The sequence below is a fragment of the Pseudonaja textilis genome, chromosome 1, assembly GCF_049901715.1.
Source record: "Pseudonaja textilis isolate UNSWEBS1 chromosome 1, rPseTex1.2, whole genome shotgun sequence".
In the NCBI taxonomy this organism is placed as follows: Eukaryota; Metazoa; Chordata; class Lepidosauria; order Squamata; family Elapidae; genus Pseudonaja; species Pseudonaja textilis.
Window position 1 is genome coordinate 293,819,503 of NC_141990.1, and position 17,721 is coordinate 293,837,223.

At 48.7% G+C, this 17,721-nt stretch overlaps 1 protein-coding gene and 1 long non-coding RNA gene across 5 annotated transcripts in view; one reads left to right on the top strand and one right to left on the bottom strand.

The window, feature by feature from the left end:
• Positions 1 to 17,721, top strand: part of LOC148128257 (uncharacterized) — a 299,527-nt gene that overhangs the window by 101,056 nt on the left and 180,750 nt on the right. The window lies entirely within an intron of this gene.
• GSC (goosecoid homeobox) lies at positions 1,706 to 7,762 on the bottom strand. Its single transcript, XM_087923168.1, has 3 exons — positions 7,008 to 7,762; positions 4,088 to 4,347; positions 1,706 to 2,105 (listed from the first exon to the last, which is right to left on the bottom strand). The coding sequence occupies exons 1-3, from the start codon at positions 7,405 to 7,407 to the stop codon at positions 1,953 to 1,955; spliced, it is 813 nt and encodes a 270-aa protein (XP_087779294.1). The 5' UTR covers positions 7,408 to 7,762; the 3' UTR covers positions 1,706 to 1,952.

The following is a 17,721-nucleotide window of genomic DNA, read 5'->3' on the forward strand; positions in this document are numbered from 1 at the left end:
TAATGAAGCTCCCACAACTTCCAAAGACAAGCTGTTCCTTTGGTTGATTGTTCTCACTGTCAGAAAGTTTCTCCTTATTTCCAGGTTAAATCTCTCCTTGTTCAGTTTCCATCCATTATTCCTTGTCTGGCCTTGGAAAATAGCTTGACCCCTTTCCTCTCTGTGGCAGCTCCTCAAATATTGGAAGACCGCTATCATGTCTCCCCTGGTCCTTCTCTTCACTAGACTAGCCAAGCCCAATTCCTGTAACTGTTCTTCATATGTTTTAGTCTTCAGTCCCCTAATCATCCTGGTTGCTCTTCTCTGTACTCTTTCTAGAGTCTCAACATCTTTTTTGTAATGGGGTGAACAAAACTGGATGCCGTACTCTAGGTGTGGTCTTACTAAGGCTTTATAGAGTGGTATTAGTACTTCCCTTGATCTTGATTGTATCCCTCTGTTAATACAATATAGGATTGCGTTAGCTTTTTTGGCTGCTGCTGCACACTGCTGGCTCATATTTAGCTGGAGATCCCTATCAAGATCCCTCTTTTAGAAATGGCTCAGGCAAGAGATTCCCACATTGCCTGATTTCCCAATCAGCTGCTGCTAATATTGTCTTTCCCACCTGCTGGACAAAGCAGGGCATCTAAGAGAGATGGCTTCTCTCAACCCTAGCAAGCTTTGTCACACCCAAAATCCCAAGGAAGGTGGGGGGAAACATCATTGTAACAAATAGCTAGCCAAATTGACTGCTGGATCATGTGTCCTGAGTCAAAGGAGGCTTATTCCCAAGTCATCCTGCATGGAAAGGCAACCTCAGCATCCTTCTTCACCATCGGACAGCTTGGATGGTGGTGGTGGTGGTTCTGCAAAAGTCATTCTTCTGGGTCAAGGTAAAAACAAATGCCAAGGTGGCAGCCACAGCAAGTGCAATCAAAACTGTCCCCAAGTTTTGATCACTCTGCTGTGGCTTTATAATGATTATACCAGAGTATAACCTGGTATTCAGCAGGTTCTGACCAGTTCTGGAGAACTGGCAGTGGAAATTTTGAGTCGTTCAGAGACTGGCCCCAACCCCATCTGTTCTCTGCCTCCAGAGTCCCAGCTGATTGGCTGGGTCTTCTTTTGTTGCCCTGCACAGGAGAACTGGAAAGCAGGTTAATGGGCTGGGGAGGGAATGGGGTTTTGCACTAACCTTCTCCCAGGAGTGGGGAGGGAATGGAAGGGAGATTTTACCATATTCTTCCCCTGGAGTGAGGTGGGAATGGGGATTTTGCAGTATCCTTCCCTTGCTACGCCCACCAAGCCGCATCCACAGAACAGGCAGTAAAAAAATTTTTTGAATCCCACCACTGGACCATACAAGATGGATGGAGCTTCAATCACCCCCTCCCATTTGCCTCTTGAAATTTTTCACCACACCCTACAGTGCCACCCTGCCAGGTTCCCTTAGTACAGAGAATTAGCGCCTCTCCTTGGAGCTGGGTTCAAGGTAGCGAGTACGAGTACGGCAGCCCAGCAGAGTACAAAGCCTTGTTCTTTTACGCCTCTTCCTTCTCCCCGATTTGCTCTATAGCTACCCTAAACAACGAAACAAACAAACAAACAAACAAACCTTTAAGCAAAGCCCAGGGGACCAGACAAGCCAGGCGCTCTCGCTTCTCTGGGGCTGCCCCTCCGGAGGGCTCAGAGTAACTCTCTTAAGGAAAGATCCCCGGCGAGCCTCGGCCCATGCAACTCCGCCGCCACGCGTTTTATTTCAAAGTGTTGACTCCGGGATGGGGGGGGGGTACATATATATACACATAGGTTTACCGTCCCTCCTCCCTCTCCCTGCAAAGGCAGAGTCTGTGCAAGAGCTGCGATCCCCTCCTCGTGCAAGTGGCCGGGAGAAATCTAGTCCAGCCCCACCAGCAGCTTCTCCGGGCATGGGTGGGTGGGTGCCTGCGTGTGTATGTGCGTCAAAGCCATCAGCTGTCCGAGTCCAAATCGCTTTTGCTTTCTTCTTGAAGCTTCTCGGGAGACGCCTTGGAAGTTTTATTCCATTTCTGGGCGTTTTCTGACTCCTCTGAAGAAGACCGCTTTTGCCGCCGCCATTTCGCCCTGCGGTTCTTGAACCAAACCTGCATCCAAGGAAAGAAGGGGAGGGAGAGAGGTGGTTACTGGCCGTGGGAACGCCGACCTGCGCGGTTCAAAAGCGGCGCCCGAGGGAGCGAAGTCTTGGGAAGCGGATCTCTGAGGTCCCTGGATTCTACTCCCACCCTAGAGTGGGTTCACACGGTCCTGTTCAATGGAGGTGACCCAGCGCCTCGGGGTTAGGGTTGTGCATTAGGAGGAGCGAACTTTAATCTGAAAGGAGGGGGAGGCTTTTGGGACAAGGCCAGCAAACCCCAGGTTTTTCTTGTCTGCCACAGGCGCTGAGCAAGAGACTGGTCACGCTTTCCCGGGAAACTGGGACTCCGTCTCTCTTGGAAGTGGAGCCCTTGCTCTCGCCACTAAAGTGGGAAGTGTTCGCCACGTGCGGAGTGGCTTATTCAAAGCCAACTTCGCGAGGTTGGCTGGAGGTTGTGTTTTCTCTATTGCATAGGTCTTTAGACTTGGCGACTTTTAGACTTGTGGACTTCAACTCACACCTCTGGGAGTTGAAGTCCACAAGCCTTAAAGTTGCCAAGTTTAGGGACCTCTGCCTGCTCTATTGGATCCCGACCGTGGGGGGCTAATGCTTTCTCCTACAATGAAAACAACCAGGCGCGGCCCTCAAATTCAGCAGCCTGCGAGTTCTGCCTAGCTAACCCTCCTATTTGCAAGAGCATCAACTTGGGAAGGGAAAGATCCTCCTCACTCACCCTAAAAATCAAAGCAGTGGAGATATCTGGGAAAGGAAAGGAATGCTCGGGAAGTCAATTGCAGTGCAGAGTGGACGCAACCCTCGGGAATCGGGTCTTTTCCCTGGCCAGACCGGTGCTGGTCACGCTTCTGAAGCGCCTGTGAGCGCACAGCCAGGCAAGCTGTTGCGCATCTAAGAAAAAGTTAAGGGTAGCAACTGTCTCTTTTCTGAGATTTCTAGCTCCACAACAAAGCGGACTTGCGAGTGGTTTTCATACCAGATAAAGCAGGTTGTGAAAGCACGATAGCAATGCCTGAACAATGGAAGCATCTGAGTCTCGGACAATAAATGGGGAGGGAATCTCACAAACACAAACGAATTAGGAAGCGCCTCATCTTTGTAGGCATAGGAATAGGCCGTGAGAAGAAGCAATGTGAGAATTTAGATTTGGATGTCGGGTGGTGGAGACAGCTTGTCCTCACGCCTTGGGGCAGGAGACCCCAAACTTGGCAACTTTAAGGCTTGTGGACTTCAACTCCCAGAATTCTCCAGCCACCTGGGAGTTGAAGTCCACAAGTCTTAAAGTTGCCAAGTGTGGAGACCTCTGCCTTGGGGAGTAAGATAAGCCTAGGACTGTTCACTGTAGGGGAGACAGACGGACTTTGCGCTTCAGAGAATTGAAGCCAATAGACTCCAAGCGTTCTTGCGCCATAGCACTCGGAAAGAAATGCGCTCGGTGGGATTTACTCCGAGCATTCAGTGGATAGCAGAGTTGTCGCCCAAGGTCAAGTAAATACCCAACCAACCGAGTAGTGCAGAGAGGGAGGCGGAGATCCCAGGAGAGGAAAACCTGGCCAGCGACTGCTCCCGACGAAATCCAGCCCTGAATTCAATTGCCCTTGAACTTCAGGAGTTGGATGTAAGGATAGTGGTTATAATAGTCGTGCAGTTCCCAGTAAGAAGCAGTCCGCTGCTATTCTTGGGGCTGCAAATTCTGCGACAACAATAGTCAGGGTCTACTCTAGGCTAAAAAATCCCCAAAGTTTTCTGAATCTTTCCACTTCTTGCTTGAAAGCCAGCAGCTCGCTTCTCTCCCTCTTGCTCCACCCATCCTTGTGCTAAGCAGCCCCTACCACGTCAACTACAACCGTCCCTCCCTCCCTCCTTCCTTCCTTCCTTCCTTCCTTCCTTCCTTCCTTCCTTCCTTCCTTCCTTCCCTTCCTTCCCTTCCTTCTCTTCCTCCTCCCTCCCTTCCACCTCAAAAAAAGATCCGCTTACCTCCACTTTTTCCTCCCTTAAATGTACCCTTCTGGCCAGCTGTTCCCTGGTGCCCACATCGGGGTATTTGGTTTCCTGGAACAAGTTTTCCAGCGCCTCCAGTTGTTCGTCCGTGAAGATGGTGCGATGCCTCCTTTTCCGCCGACAGTGGAGCTGGTTTAGAAGCTGCAGCTCAGTCCGGGACAAAGTGCCCACGTTCATGTAGGGTAGGATTTGATGCGGGACCGGAGACATTAGCACAGAGCCTGTCCCTTCGTAGCCTGGAGAAAAGAGCAAACAAGGTGGCGTACCTTCCAACTGGCCAGGTTTCCGGATCACGGTCGCGTCCCATTCCAACCCGCCCCCTCCCACGCAAAAGAGCCAAGCCAGAGCTTGCTTGCTCGGGGCGGCGGGTCGATGCTTTGGCGGGTTTCACCGGAGCCCTTCGGTCCTGGACTCATGGCTGCCAATTGTGGGGCGGGAGACGCGGAAACGCCCAGCTCCCACAAAGCTGAACTTGTACCACATTCACATTGGCAGAAAGGAATGTGAAAACCCTGGACGTGAGGTTTCACCACCTGTCCGGGCTGCAGACCCCTCTCTACTTTAGTCGGGGACAAGCTCCCTAAAGCTGCATCGCAGATAACAAATAATTAGAGTTGAAAGGGACCTTGTAGGTCATCTAGTCCAACCCTCTGCCCAAGCGGGAGACCCTACACCATTTCTGACAAATGGCAGTCCAATCTCTTCTTGAAATCACTTTCCAGTCTTACTTGGAATATGCGTCCCAAAGATTTCACACACACCCTTTTGTGTGTGTGTGTGTGTGTGTGTGTGTCCGTGTGCGAATGACTTAATTAAGGCGTTCACTAAAGACGTGGGGTAGTTATTGCCCTAAATTTATCCTTTTTAGTTATGAGGAAGAGGGTGAATTGCATTTATTGAAGGAGCTGGGGAATGTAGATTTTTGCAGCCACATTTGGTATGAAGCAATAAATCCCACCGAATCAGCACAAGCCCCGGAGTGGTCGTTGTTTCGTAGGAAAGAAACCCGTAGATTTAAATCGCTACTTTCAAAAGGGGGTGGGGTACTTTTAGCGCCAGTGCTAAAGATCTCTGCAACGGAACAAGAGTGAAATGAAGACCTTCGGATTTGGAGAAAAGGAAGAAGAGGTGATTCTGAATATGTTTCTAGAAAGGAGCCCACTGGCTTCAAGGGTTGAGATCAGATCAGGGCAAGGGACGAATCCCGCTAAATCGAGGAGCGCCTCGATTTAAAGTAGCTTCTTCCCTCGAGAGTTATAAAGGTCGGGACGGGGGATCCTTGATGCTGTCTGAGCTTGGTTGTTTCCTTGCAGACGTTTCATTACCCAAACTAGGTAACGCCATCAGTGCTAGTAAGGAAATCCCTACTACCAAGTTACCTCTAATTTTGGTAATGAAACATCCGCAAGAAAAAAACCAAGATCAGATAGGACCCCTCATTTCAACCCTGAGCTCCAAACTTTCTTTTTTTATTATTATAAGGGTCTTTCAGTTTCATCACAGCGATGTAAAACATTATCACCCCACCATTAATAGTACCATCATCTTGGCACAAGGATTGTTGATCAACGCTACAAATCACTAGTGAGATAGTGATTTCAATATTTAGGATGGTCGTCCTCAGATCGTTCCTATTTCTCCCTCTCCCCACCCGTTTTAACTCAGGGCGAATCTATTTATATTTTGCATAATTCTCTGTTCCTAGTCTGCTGCCCTGCTTTTAAAAAACAAAAAACAAAAAAAAAACGGGAATAGGAACATTGTAATTTTGAATGTATCTTATGTGAAAGTATATTCCGTTTAATATGCTGTTTCAAAAGAATATTTGGATAGGGCAGGAAAGTTAAAACCGAATTAAAGAGGATTGGGGTGACTGCTTCAGAAAAGAGCAGCTCAGTTATAACTAAATGTGTAATTGTGTTTATTCAGAGGCCAGCCCTTAACTGAGCAGGGTTTAATGCCCGATAAATAAATAAGCCTTGGGACAACAGCGTCATTCGGAAAGCAATCTGAACGTTGTCAGAATTATTCCCAAAACAAAGCGTGGGATGCTTTTAATTCCAGTTACACGCATTTGTCAGAGTGTGTAAATACAATCGCGTCGGCTAGGAAACCATCACTCGCCCCGGTTCTCAAGCCGAAGTCATTTCGGCTCCAAGTCGCCTGGATTTGAAGACCCAACGTCACTTCCAGCCAACGCGACGGAATCTCCCGCAGATTTCCAGCGCTGATTTGCATTCCGCCACACGCCCTCGGTGCTGCCGGCAGCCGTGAAAGGGAGGGCGGGGGGGGGAGGGGGGGTCAACCTGAGCACCACGCCCTTCAAACTTTCTCCAGGCGAAGAGAAGTTTCAAGAGCCGGCTGTGCCTTCCCACGCTCGACCGCAGAAATCGCGCCTCTTTTTTGCGGACTTCCAGCTTTACTCCCCCCACCCCCACCCCGTTTTCTTCAAGAGGCAACCGAAACTCTCTTGTTTTTTTTGGAAGAAGCTAAAAAAAAAAGGCTTCTTGGATGAGAAGCGAAACTTCTTCAAGGAGAAACAAGAAAGTCCAGTTGCCTCTTGAAGAAAAGGGGTGGGAGGGGGGGCAAGCATCTTTGGGACAACCACGGCCAGGATGGCTGAGAATCTTGCTGAGAATCTCCATAGACCTCCCAGCCTCCCTTCCTAGTACCTAGAGCGGAAGGGCGAAGGTGGGGGGGGGCAGGATTGATGGAGAGGAGGGCAAGGGCCCTTGGGGGGAATTTTGCTTTTATAAAATAAAAAAATATTATTATTATTTCGCCTCTCTCTCAACGCCCCCTCCCCGGGGGGCTGTAGAAAGACCTCAGCAACACGGGCGGGTGGGGCGACGAGGGGAGGGGAGGGAAGGGGAAGGGGGGGGGCTTTCTGCCTTACCTGTTGCTGGGACGCAGGAGCACTGCTGGGCGCCGAAGGGCTGCACGGCGCCGCAGCAAGAGGGACCCACGGCGGATGCCTGGACGTGAAGCTGCCCGTAGTAATAGTTGCCGTAGCTTCCCAGCCTAGATCCACCGAGGGCGGCCAGGTTAGACGCCGGAGCCACGGCCCGCGAGTAATATCCGCCGTAGTCGCCGCCAGCGGGGCCGTAGAGGGTGTCCCCTCCGTGCAGGCTGGCCGAGAAGACGACGGGAGCCGCGCTGGGCTGAGACGGCGGCGACGGGTGCTGCTGCTGCTGCTGCTGCGGATGCTGGTGCTGCGGATGCTGCAGCAGCCCCGACTCCTTCCCGCGGGGTCTGGCGGCCAAGATGCTGTCGATGCTGAACATGCCGGCAGGCATTCCCCCTCCGGCGCTCTTGCTCGGAGGGAGGAGCAGCGCCGGCCGCGGCGATCGGACTTCTTCTCCCCTGGAAGAAGCCGGACCGAAGGGTGGCCGGGGGCTGGGACAGCCGGAGGGGCCCGCGGGATGAAGGGGTCGCGAGCCTAGCTTTTTGGGGGGGGGAGGAGGGGGCGAGGGAGCCCTGCAGGCCAGCCGTTCCCTTAGGAGGCCGAGCTCTTCGCCTTGGAACTCCGGGCCATCGCCGCCGCCGCCCCTCCTTTCTCCTTTCCCTTCTTCTCCGGCAGCTCCTCCTCCTCCTCCTCTTCCTCCACCTCCACGGCCGTCCGTTTCCTCCTCCGATGTCAAACTGCCTGCAGTCTCTAATCCGCTCCGACCTCTTTCCTTTTTTATACCCGGGCAACGTCATCCTGGATTGAATTCCTGGGTCTCCATCGGCTCGCGAATAAAAACTAGGGTGGTTTTTTTTTCTTCTCCTCTTTGGGGTGGGGGGTGGGGTGGGGTGGGGGAGGGAACGCGGAGGAGGCGGGGCCGATGGGCGTGTCGGCAGGAGGCGGGGGGGAGGAACCGGGCACGAAGCCTTTAAGGAAAAGGAACGTAAATCCTGGCCATTGGTGGGGTCGCCCTTTGGTCCTCTGGTCCTTGGGCTCTTCCGAATTAGGGTTGATCTCTTTCTGAGTGTTGCTACTAATTGCTTCTCGGGTTAATCTGATTTAATCATGGCGTTGCCGAGAAGCGACTACCACCAACCCTTTTCTGCCTCCTTCCTTCACCACCCATCCCTTTTCCTTCTGAGCCTTTTTCCAGGGTCTTCGACCTTGAGAACCCGAAGCGCGGTGGAGGCGAAAGGCGAAAGGTTTCGGGGGATCCTGATTTCTCGCCCAAGCTAAGTCCTTACTCAAGGAGTCCAGGGTTTCCACGACACTGAGGTCTTGCGAGAAGCTATGGGTTAGAATTCCCCAAAAGAAACCCTCTTCCACTTTAGAATACATTGCCCAGAATGCAGCTTTCATTCCCAAAACCTAGAATATGTTACAATATTTCCCTCTTTCGCACACCCGTGTTCTCTCTGTCTCTGCCTCTGCCTCTGCCTCTGCCTCTCTCTGTCTCTCTCTGTCTCTCTCTCTCTCTCTCTCTCTCACACACACACACACACACACACACACACTCTTTCTAAAATCAATTTACAGTATTGATTCTGGACGTTTTTATTCGGAATCCCTTTTCTAAGCTGTCTATTTTTCGGAAGTCTTTGGGAATTCCCTTCACGGGGCATTTCCTGACGGTTTTAGAAAATTTCCCTTCTAGAAGAAATCTTTCTGATCAGAAAGTCCAAGGGTCACGGGCAGGCTGCAAGCCTCGAATCCGAAACCCTGAAGACAACAGATCGCAACCGTGTGTGTATATGGCATAAGTAAGACGTGAAGGCGTTAGTGGCGCAGATTTCAGCGCCCATCTTAACGCTCTCTCTCTCTCTCTCTCTCCTCTCCTCTCTCTCTCTCTCTCTCTCTCTCTCTCTCTCTCTCTCTCTCTCTCTCTCGCCCCTCAGTCCCAACTGCAGGATTCAAACCGATTGAATGGTGTTTAGGAAAACCTTTGGGATTTCTAGGGTGCAAATGTCCGCCCTACTCACTGCCGCCTGTCTGTCGCAGTGGCAACGTTGCGGAAGAGATGGAGTACCTTTTCGAGCCTTCAGTGGGTTTCTGTCTTCATATTCCTTAAGGAGCATCCGGTGGAAAAAGGGGGCTCGGTTTTTCGGGGACAGAGACCAACACACACACACACACACACACACACACACACCCCGCATTCCCTCGCTCTGCCCAGATTCATAAATGTTCCGGTTCTGTCTTTTACATGTGCTGCTGCACCTTCTATGGGAAAAGGGGCCTCCCGTCGTCGGTTAGAACCTCTGGTTTCTTGGAGGCCGTTCGCTCCTGGAAGCCGGTGCCTTGTGATTTGCAAAACGCTCCGTCTGTCACGATTGTCTCTGGCAATCCACAGGAGGGGAACTGAATCAAATTAGAATATTTACCTCCATCAAAGAAAGTCGGAAATTGGACGTGCTAAACGAAAACAAGCCATTAGGAGCTGCTGATGAAGAACAAATTAGATTCTCCCCCCCACCCCTTCCTTTTCTGCTGGCTTTCTAGCCTTCTTTTTCAACACCCCAGTTCTCGGATTTTCCTCAGTCTGGTCAGTTAATCAGCAATTTGGAAAGGGTGGGGCGGAGTGTGGGTTGCCTTTTCCTTGCCTTTTCTTCTCTTAGACTTCAATCCTTAAGCATACGGGCTGAAATCAGTTTAATTATGATCTATGGAGAAGCACTGGGTTTATTTCAGCAAGTCTAAGTAGGAAAGAAATAAGTCTATTTGTCGTGAATGTTTAGCCCATCTGAGCAGAGACTTTTACGAAGGAAGGAAGTGAGGAAGGAAGGAAGGAAGGGAGGGAGGGAGGGAGGGAGGAAGAAAGGAAGGGGAATGCTACGATTTCCAAAAACTAAACTAGCAGAATTAAATATGGCACAATAAAGATGCCCCGCGCCTGACACTTTTGTTGAATTCCTACAGCTGCCAGGCAAGGCAACGGCCCTTTCTCCAAGGTCTACCTTTTGACATTCGCAGATAAGTCCCACTTTATCGGCCCCTCCTCTTCCCCACTCCCACCACCAGAAAATCCAAACTATTTCACATAAATTCTGGGCTAGACCTATCCGTCGACGTTGGAAATTTCAGGCAGCTCTAGAGAACTTTAAACTCTAAAGCTCTTTACACCGAGGCAGCTGAGTTGCTTCTTTGCACAAGATGCGAAACCCCCAAAAAAGGGGGGGGGCGAGGGGGAGTGCAGGTGCGAGAAGAGCCCCCACCCCGCCGCCGCCAATGACTTGCTCCTTCTTTTGCAAAGTGGCCGGTCGGTTCGCAAGTTCGAGTCCCCCCTCCCCGCCCCCATCCTATTTCCCGACGCCTTTTGCTTCAGCCTTCCCAGAAACGGACTTTTCGGCCTTTAAGATCCAAACGTTTCCCCTTCTTCCCGCGACTAGAGCGGGCTCTGAAGCAGCTCAGGGAACACCTCCCCCACCCCCACCCGCAAAAAAGGAGAGGGGGGAGCTGGGAGGCGACCTGATAAATGTTATACCAACCTTGCATCAAAATGGCAACACATCTTGACCGAAATCCTGAGTGTGTGCGCGGTCTCTGGGCCGCTTGGCTAGTGACACGCAGGGAGCCCTCCAAAAGCGTTTTGTCTCGCGAAGGGAGCTAGCTGCCCTTTCTCCTTTTCAGCTCGCGCAGCAGGTCCCTGGGCTCCGGACTCTCTTTCCGAGAGGCGAAGCCGCTTGGTCAGCGCGAAGGCCTCTCAATAGGGCGCCTTCGGAGGGCTTCCCAAGACCGACGCTCTTCACGCGCAGCGCTAAACCCGAGATCCGCCGCGGCTTCACGTCTAGGCGAAATCGCGTTCAAACAAGAGCCATGCACGCAACTATTTCCCCCACCCCCATCCCCGCTGTAAATGTTGCTTGCCCCACGGCGGGATTTACGTGCTCGGGAGGAAAAGTAAAAGTATCAAAGGTCATTGGGGGGAGAATTCCGATCTACGACTGCAAAACACTTTGGTGAAAGAAGCGTCTCTTGGAGGAGGAGGAGGAGGCGCGTTTGATCCGGAGCGTTCCGCACCGCCGAGCTGCCCTATAGACCAGATTCAGCAAGAAGTCATTGATTTGCGTCGTTAATCGAAGTTTTGATTGCGGATTAATCAGGAAGGGCGTAATCAACACCCTCCCCCCCTTCTTGCTAACAGTATCGTTGGCCAAAGGCAACGGCAAGCATTCTTCTGCTCCTAAAACTAGACTATCTAGTTTTAAAATAAAACTATCTCGTTTTCTTTGCAAACCGGTTTTAGGATCCCGGCGCCAGAATAGCCAGCGCTGCCTCTGCCTTCTCCTAAGTAAGCGCTCCGGCATTTGCTAACAGCGTCTGAGAGAAACCCTGCAGAATTCCACTTTCTTTAGAATTTCCTAGTACTTCCCAAACTTATTTTTTTCCCCTTTTCTTTCTTTTCTTTTTCTGCTTACTTTCGGGTCGGGATTTAATATTAGCTGCAAACGCAACCCCAGCTAAACTTGAAACTAAAACTCAACTAAGTTCTGGAGTTAACGAAGCTCTTGGGATCCCGATCTCCCCTTGCTTTCGTTTTGATCCCTGCCCTTCCCAGACCCGTCTACCGGGGCGGCCTCTCGGCGATTGAAGCTGCTAGCTAACTTCCCGGTCCCGTTCTACCTCGGGGAACGGGACAAACCCTGTCCTTGTTAGTCTGGGGAATCTGAGCAGCCGCTTTACTCCAAATCCCGAGCCATCCTAGTTTGAACTTTCATGCGCTGCCCACCCCTCGCGCACCGTCCAAAACCTTTGGAATGGGTTTGGGGTGAAGTTATCCGAGCTTTTCTCTCTCCCCACCTCCTTTTTCACTTTCGCTTTCCCCAAAGGTTCCCAGTGCCAAGTTCCCCTTTCAAGAAGCTGCCACTTGTCTCCTTGGAAGCCGCTGGAAGCGGAATAGCAGATGACAGCGGAGTAAGGCGCGTTGCTAAGGGCCGGCTTCTTCCTCGGGCCGGCGTCGCAGCGTGGGTGTGAGGAGCGGCAGGCACAGCGTGTCTTAAGCTCGGGCGGCAGAAGCCGGTAGGTGAGGAAGCAAGTTGGCGCACGGCTGATTTTCGATATTAGGAGCCAAACACGATTCCCCCTCCGCAGCTCCGACGAGGCGGTTCGGTGGGACGCCTCTCCGTTTCGGCCAGCCCTCCCTCGGATGAAGGAGACCCAAGAGCCGGGAAGCCGCCTCCACCTCGGGCTTATTTGGTTTAAATCGGGGTTGAAATGCAGAGAGGAATTTTTTTTCCCCCTTTCAGCCCCCTTTCGCCTCCGATTATGTAAAGATACACAACTCGACGTAAGAAAAGAAAAGAAACAATTATTATTTCTCCCAGCAGCGTGTCCGGCATCCGTGGGAACCCCAGTTTTATTTATAAATCGAACCCAAGCCTGAAGCCTTTTCCCCGGCGTCCGCATTCAAGACAGTTGCCGCGAAAAGGGGCAGGAAAACGAACGGCGCCGAAAACTGGCGTGATTTTACCTGTTATAGTAAAATTACCCTTTAAAATGCCTTTTGTTTAAAACAATCAAAAAATGCTGTCCCCTTCCATGTCTGATAGCTGTAGGGGATAAAGGAAACCGGAGCTTTAGGCCACATATATAAATCGGTCTGGTTCAAATAATCTATGAGGAATGGAAATGGGGTTTCACTACTTCTATTAAGAACCCGGACTTTGGAGTGGTCATTTTTCATGCAGTCTTTTAAACTGTTTCAATCCTATTTCGGCTCCGATATATGTGAGAGAGTCCAGTCCAACGAAAGTTACTGCCTTAATGTCACTTGTCTGTTAACTGAGGGAAATTTACACAAACACTCACTCTCTCTCTCTCTCTCTCCCCCCCCCCCTCTCTGTGTGTGTAGAGGGATGTGTGTGAATCATGTCTCTGTGCGAGGAGGGTTATCTGGATCATTTTCTCCTGTTCAAATATCCGGATTTAAATGGCAGCTGTAGGATTTGGATAGAGCGTTGTTTGTTTCGGATTTCGGGTATGTATTATCAGCTGCTAATAATAATAAGTAACAGTGACCACAGGAGCGACGACCTGACCTCGTTTAGACCCAGTTCGTACTTACTTGAAGAATATTTTCTATTTCAAAATCTGAAAAAAATAAGTCCTTTCTCGCTAAGTCTTTTGCATTCACTCCCCGGGAACCTCCTGACACTGGAAAGGGCCAGGGGAAAAAAGAAAACTCTTAAGTGATCAAAAGATCGGGTACCAGCTTTTCTGCCCCAGTAAAAGCAAGGCATTTGTAACTTCCCTGTTTGGACCGGAGAAAAAAGAGAAAAGGTCGCGGGGAAAGGAAGCGATTAATTCTCCTGGATTTTGTGTTGGAAAGAGACCAGGGGAATAAGAAAGCACTAAAGGAAAAGTAGTCTGTGCCGGGAGCTGTGGGAGAGGAATTTAATTTGAAAAGTCCGCGGCTCAGCAGGCCGAGGCGGGATCGGGCTTCTTTTTAGGCGCAGCTCAATCCAACCCTCCGGGTCTCCCGCCCCGTCCGGCCTGGCGCGCCAAGCGGCAGGTGGGGACCGGAGACCAAACCTCGCTTTCTCCTTCACACACGCGTCTCTGACCGCCAGAAGGGACCAAGAAGCATGAATGGCTCGGCTCTTCCAAAGGATCCCGGCAGGACCCGAGTTTCTTCCCGCGAGTTTCTTTCCGCAGCTTTCAAGGGCGCCTTGAAAAAGGCAAAACGCCTTTCCCACGCCCGACCGCGATTGCCAAGTGCACCCGTGGGTGGAAAATCTCGGACTTTAGACGAATTAACCTGAGAGGAAGAACCGGGGCGCCCGCCTGACTAGCTTGTGGTCCTTCCAGGGCCTGATCCGGAAGAGACTTCCCCAACGCTCAGAAACTGCACCAGCAGAATACAACGTAGTTAAATGCGATTCTTTAAAACTGTAGCCTTGACCTAACATAAGATACTGTGGAAAAAACGGACTGATAGGATCTGTTGAGGACAGCTCTACCTGGAGATTTTAAGGAAGCAGGAAGGGCAACAGACTTTGAGAAAGCAGAGATGTTCAGGGGCTCACTTAGAAACTGTAAGAAATTACAGTTATTAGAAATTACAGGCCTCTTTTAAAAGCACTGCCATTAGTTAGAGATACTGGGGCCAAGGCTGAAGCTTTCCTGGGAGTAACTGCTTTTCACACAAGCCAGACCCAAGTTACCCAAGAAGGCCTTTTGCACAAATTCAAAGCCTGACTTGCTTTACTTTGATTGCTTAGATGGAAAGCAATTTTCCAGCCAAGTGTTACATTTTGAAAGTCTGTCCTGATGAAAGAAAACAAACTGACCGACAATGATTTCTTCTTCTCCCTCCATTTCTCTTTATTGAGAGTCAATTTGGGATAAATTTGCAATAGGGCTAAAATACAGTATATATTTGTGCAGGGAATAAGGGCTCTTAAACTGAATGGGTGGGAGGTCTAAGGGATAGATGTCAACTACTAGGAGGCAATCCTTGGGAAGTGTTTACTGTAACCTTTGGCGTGAGCAGCTCAAAACTAAGCACTTTAGAACCCCATTCATTTCGGTAGCAGTGTTCAAGTCTAAAGCTGAAACATAGTCATAATATTTAGCTGTATTGTATTCCATTGATCTTCATTATAGTTTGAACATTACTATAACCACAGTATATAATAAAGTGCCTCATGTGTATCAGGGCTTCTGGCAACAGCCCTGTACGTTGGGTCAGAGTTTTGATCGTGTCTTAAGTCTGTAAACATTTCACCTTTCAGTCATTCTTAATTCCTTAAACTTTGCTTCAGCGCTTCTCTTCCATCCTTTTCAAAAGGCCCCTGGGACTTGAGTCACTAAAGGCAGTGGGCTCCATGAATCCCAGTTCAATTAAACAGAGATATGGCCAAAAAAAAACCCAAACCCTCTGGTTTTATCAGTGGCACCAACTAAGTAGTGCCAGTGGTGTGGGATGCTAGTGTTACAATCCAAGGACATCTAGAGGACAAAGGTATATCTCCACATATATCGTGGGCTGTTCCCTGATACCACTAGATGACATCGCTAGGGCTCACTGCCTTAGAAGAGTGAGGAAAATCCTCAGGGACTACTCACACCCTGGTCATAGAAGCATAGGCAGCTGCACAAACAGGCTGAAGAATAGTATTTATCCGTGGGCTGTCAGACTCCTGAATGGAAAATAACCTTACAACAACATAGCACGAGTGGCTTGCAGGGGATTCACATGGTGTAATAGGATTGTGTGTTTGTTAGTAGGATTCACCGGGTTAGGGATTTTCTGTCTTCACTGTAAGTTGTATTGTGTTGGACAGGGGGGGGGGGGTTCACAAAGGGAGGCTCAGCCAATCTCATTGTACACATGTTGTACTCTGACAATAAAGGTTTGGACTTTGATGTCCTTGGCAGCCTGTTGTATCATCGTGCCATGATGAGCTAGTGGAGAACCGAGTCTATAATGTCAGGCTTTCCTGCTCCATTCAATCCAGCTAGTTAAATGTCCCATTGAGCAGAGGTAGAGGAACAAGATTCCACAGGGCTCTTTGGACACCCTGCCATTCGTGGGTATTTGTGCCCAGAGTGGATTGCACCAAGTTCTTACGGTGCAACACGCAGGGATAATTTGTTTCCTAAATAAACTTCTCTTGAACTGATTAGGAAAGTCAAATCCATTTTGAAAACACCCAGCAACACACACACACACACACACACACACACACACACACACACACACACACAAAAAAAAAAAACAAAAAACTGCTCCTCAACTCTTCCCTTGAATAATATCAGCTTCTAAAGTTTTCATTTATATATAAACCTTATTAATGAAGATCTTTGCTTGAAATGTCAGGGGGGATTTGAAATTTCGAGTAAATTATGAAGCTTGCATGTCTTGCCAAGTCATGGGTCAAATGCATTTGTGGGGTGGGTGTGGGGAGGGGGGGACTGCTAAAAAGAGCATATGGTTTGGAATTTTTCTACAATGACTAGTGTTTAAATAAATTGCTTGTACTGCTTAACTTCATGTATAATTTTGACAGAAATTGGCCTATAGCCTTTTGATATGTAAACATTTCAGGCTCTTTTATGCGGCAGAAAGAGACACTTGCTTTTTAGCATCAGCTAAAGCAGTCATCCAGTAATGAAAGAAAGAAAGAAAGAAAGAAAGAAAGAAAGAAAGAAAGAAAGAAAGAAAGAAAGAAAGAAAGAAAGAAAGAAAAGAAAGAAAATAAATAAATAAATTCACCATTAGAGTTTTTACCATTTTAAGCATCAAAGTGGGACATTTTAAAAGTAATGCCCATTAGGAGATATATAAAGAAAATGAGGTGAGAATGTGCATTTATTTTCTGAAATGGACAAATCACAGCAATAAAGTGCAGCCTCTGTCATTTTTTCTTCTTTTTAGAGAGGGGAAAATTAGAGAGCAGAAACACTTAATATAAGACTCTGACTTGCAGGCTCTTAAACATCTGTCTTGCAACAAATCAATCACTGGTAAAGCATTAAAAGGCATTGGGAAGGGATGGGTGGGGAGTTATCATTTCATTTCATTTCACCTCAGATGGACATTAAGTTTGGTCTTGATTAATTTGATTCACTGGTTTATTTTTTATTTTTTTAAAAAACCATGTATCTAGAAGGTTATGGTGGTAAATGTATATTAATATAAATGCAGAGACTCTAAAAAGTGTTAGCTTCAAATATTTTTCACGTCTACTTTTCAAATTGGCATATTTTCTACATTGTGTTTTAGGAGAAACTATGGATAGCACTTAGCAACAGCACCTAGACTTATATACTGCTTCACAGTGCTTTACAGCCCTGTCTAAGCAGTTTACAGAGTCAGCCACCAACAATCTGGGTCCTCATTTTACCCACCTCAGAAGGATGGAAGGCTGAGTCAACCTTGAGCTTGGTGGGATCCGATCTGCCAAATTGCAGGCAGCCGGCAGTCAGCAGAAATAGCCTGCAGTACTGCACTCTAACCACTGCGCCACCGCAGCTCTTTTATATGGACAATGAAGATGTTTGAAAATATTTTGGATCATTGACCATTTGTGCTAGTATTTTCTACAATGGCTGGCAACAGCATTTCAAGACTTTCCCAATTTGATCTAGAAATTCTGTTGTCACCTGCTCAAACCTTTACCCTCAAACTAACCTCTATTGACCTCATCCCATTCCTAAGAGGTCTATAAGGGGCGTGCATGAGCGCACAATTGTGCCTACCATCCCTGTCCTATTGTCCCCAATTATTAGTTCCTATTTCTTGTATTTAAACTTATGTTTATTCTTGTTCCTGTTGTATTGTAAGCTTCTGACAAATAAATAAAATAAATACATAAATAAAATGTCAGGGTAGAAAGCACAGGCTCAGCCATTAAGCCCATGGCAATCTATCAAAAGGAATGGGCTTGTATGAGAGAAGACCGACATTTAAACACGTGTCCCTCTATTATATCTTGCTCAGTTCCAGAGTATCTGAATAGACATTATTTGGAGGGTTTTTTAAAATATTGGTGGGGGGGGGATTAATTATTTTTTCTTAAAATTTCCATGTATGAGCAAGAATGTGACACAGGTAGCAGAAAGATGTGTATAAATTTATAATTAGAGTTCTAAGCTTGTTTGCTGGCCTGCAGACATTTCTTTACCCAACTAGGTAACATCACCATATGAACCAACAACCAAT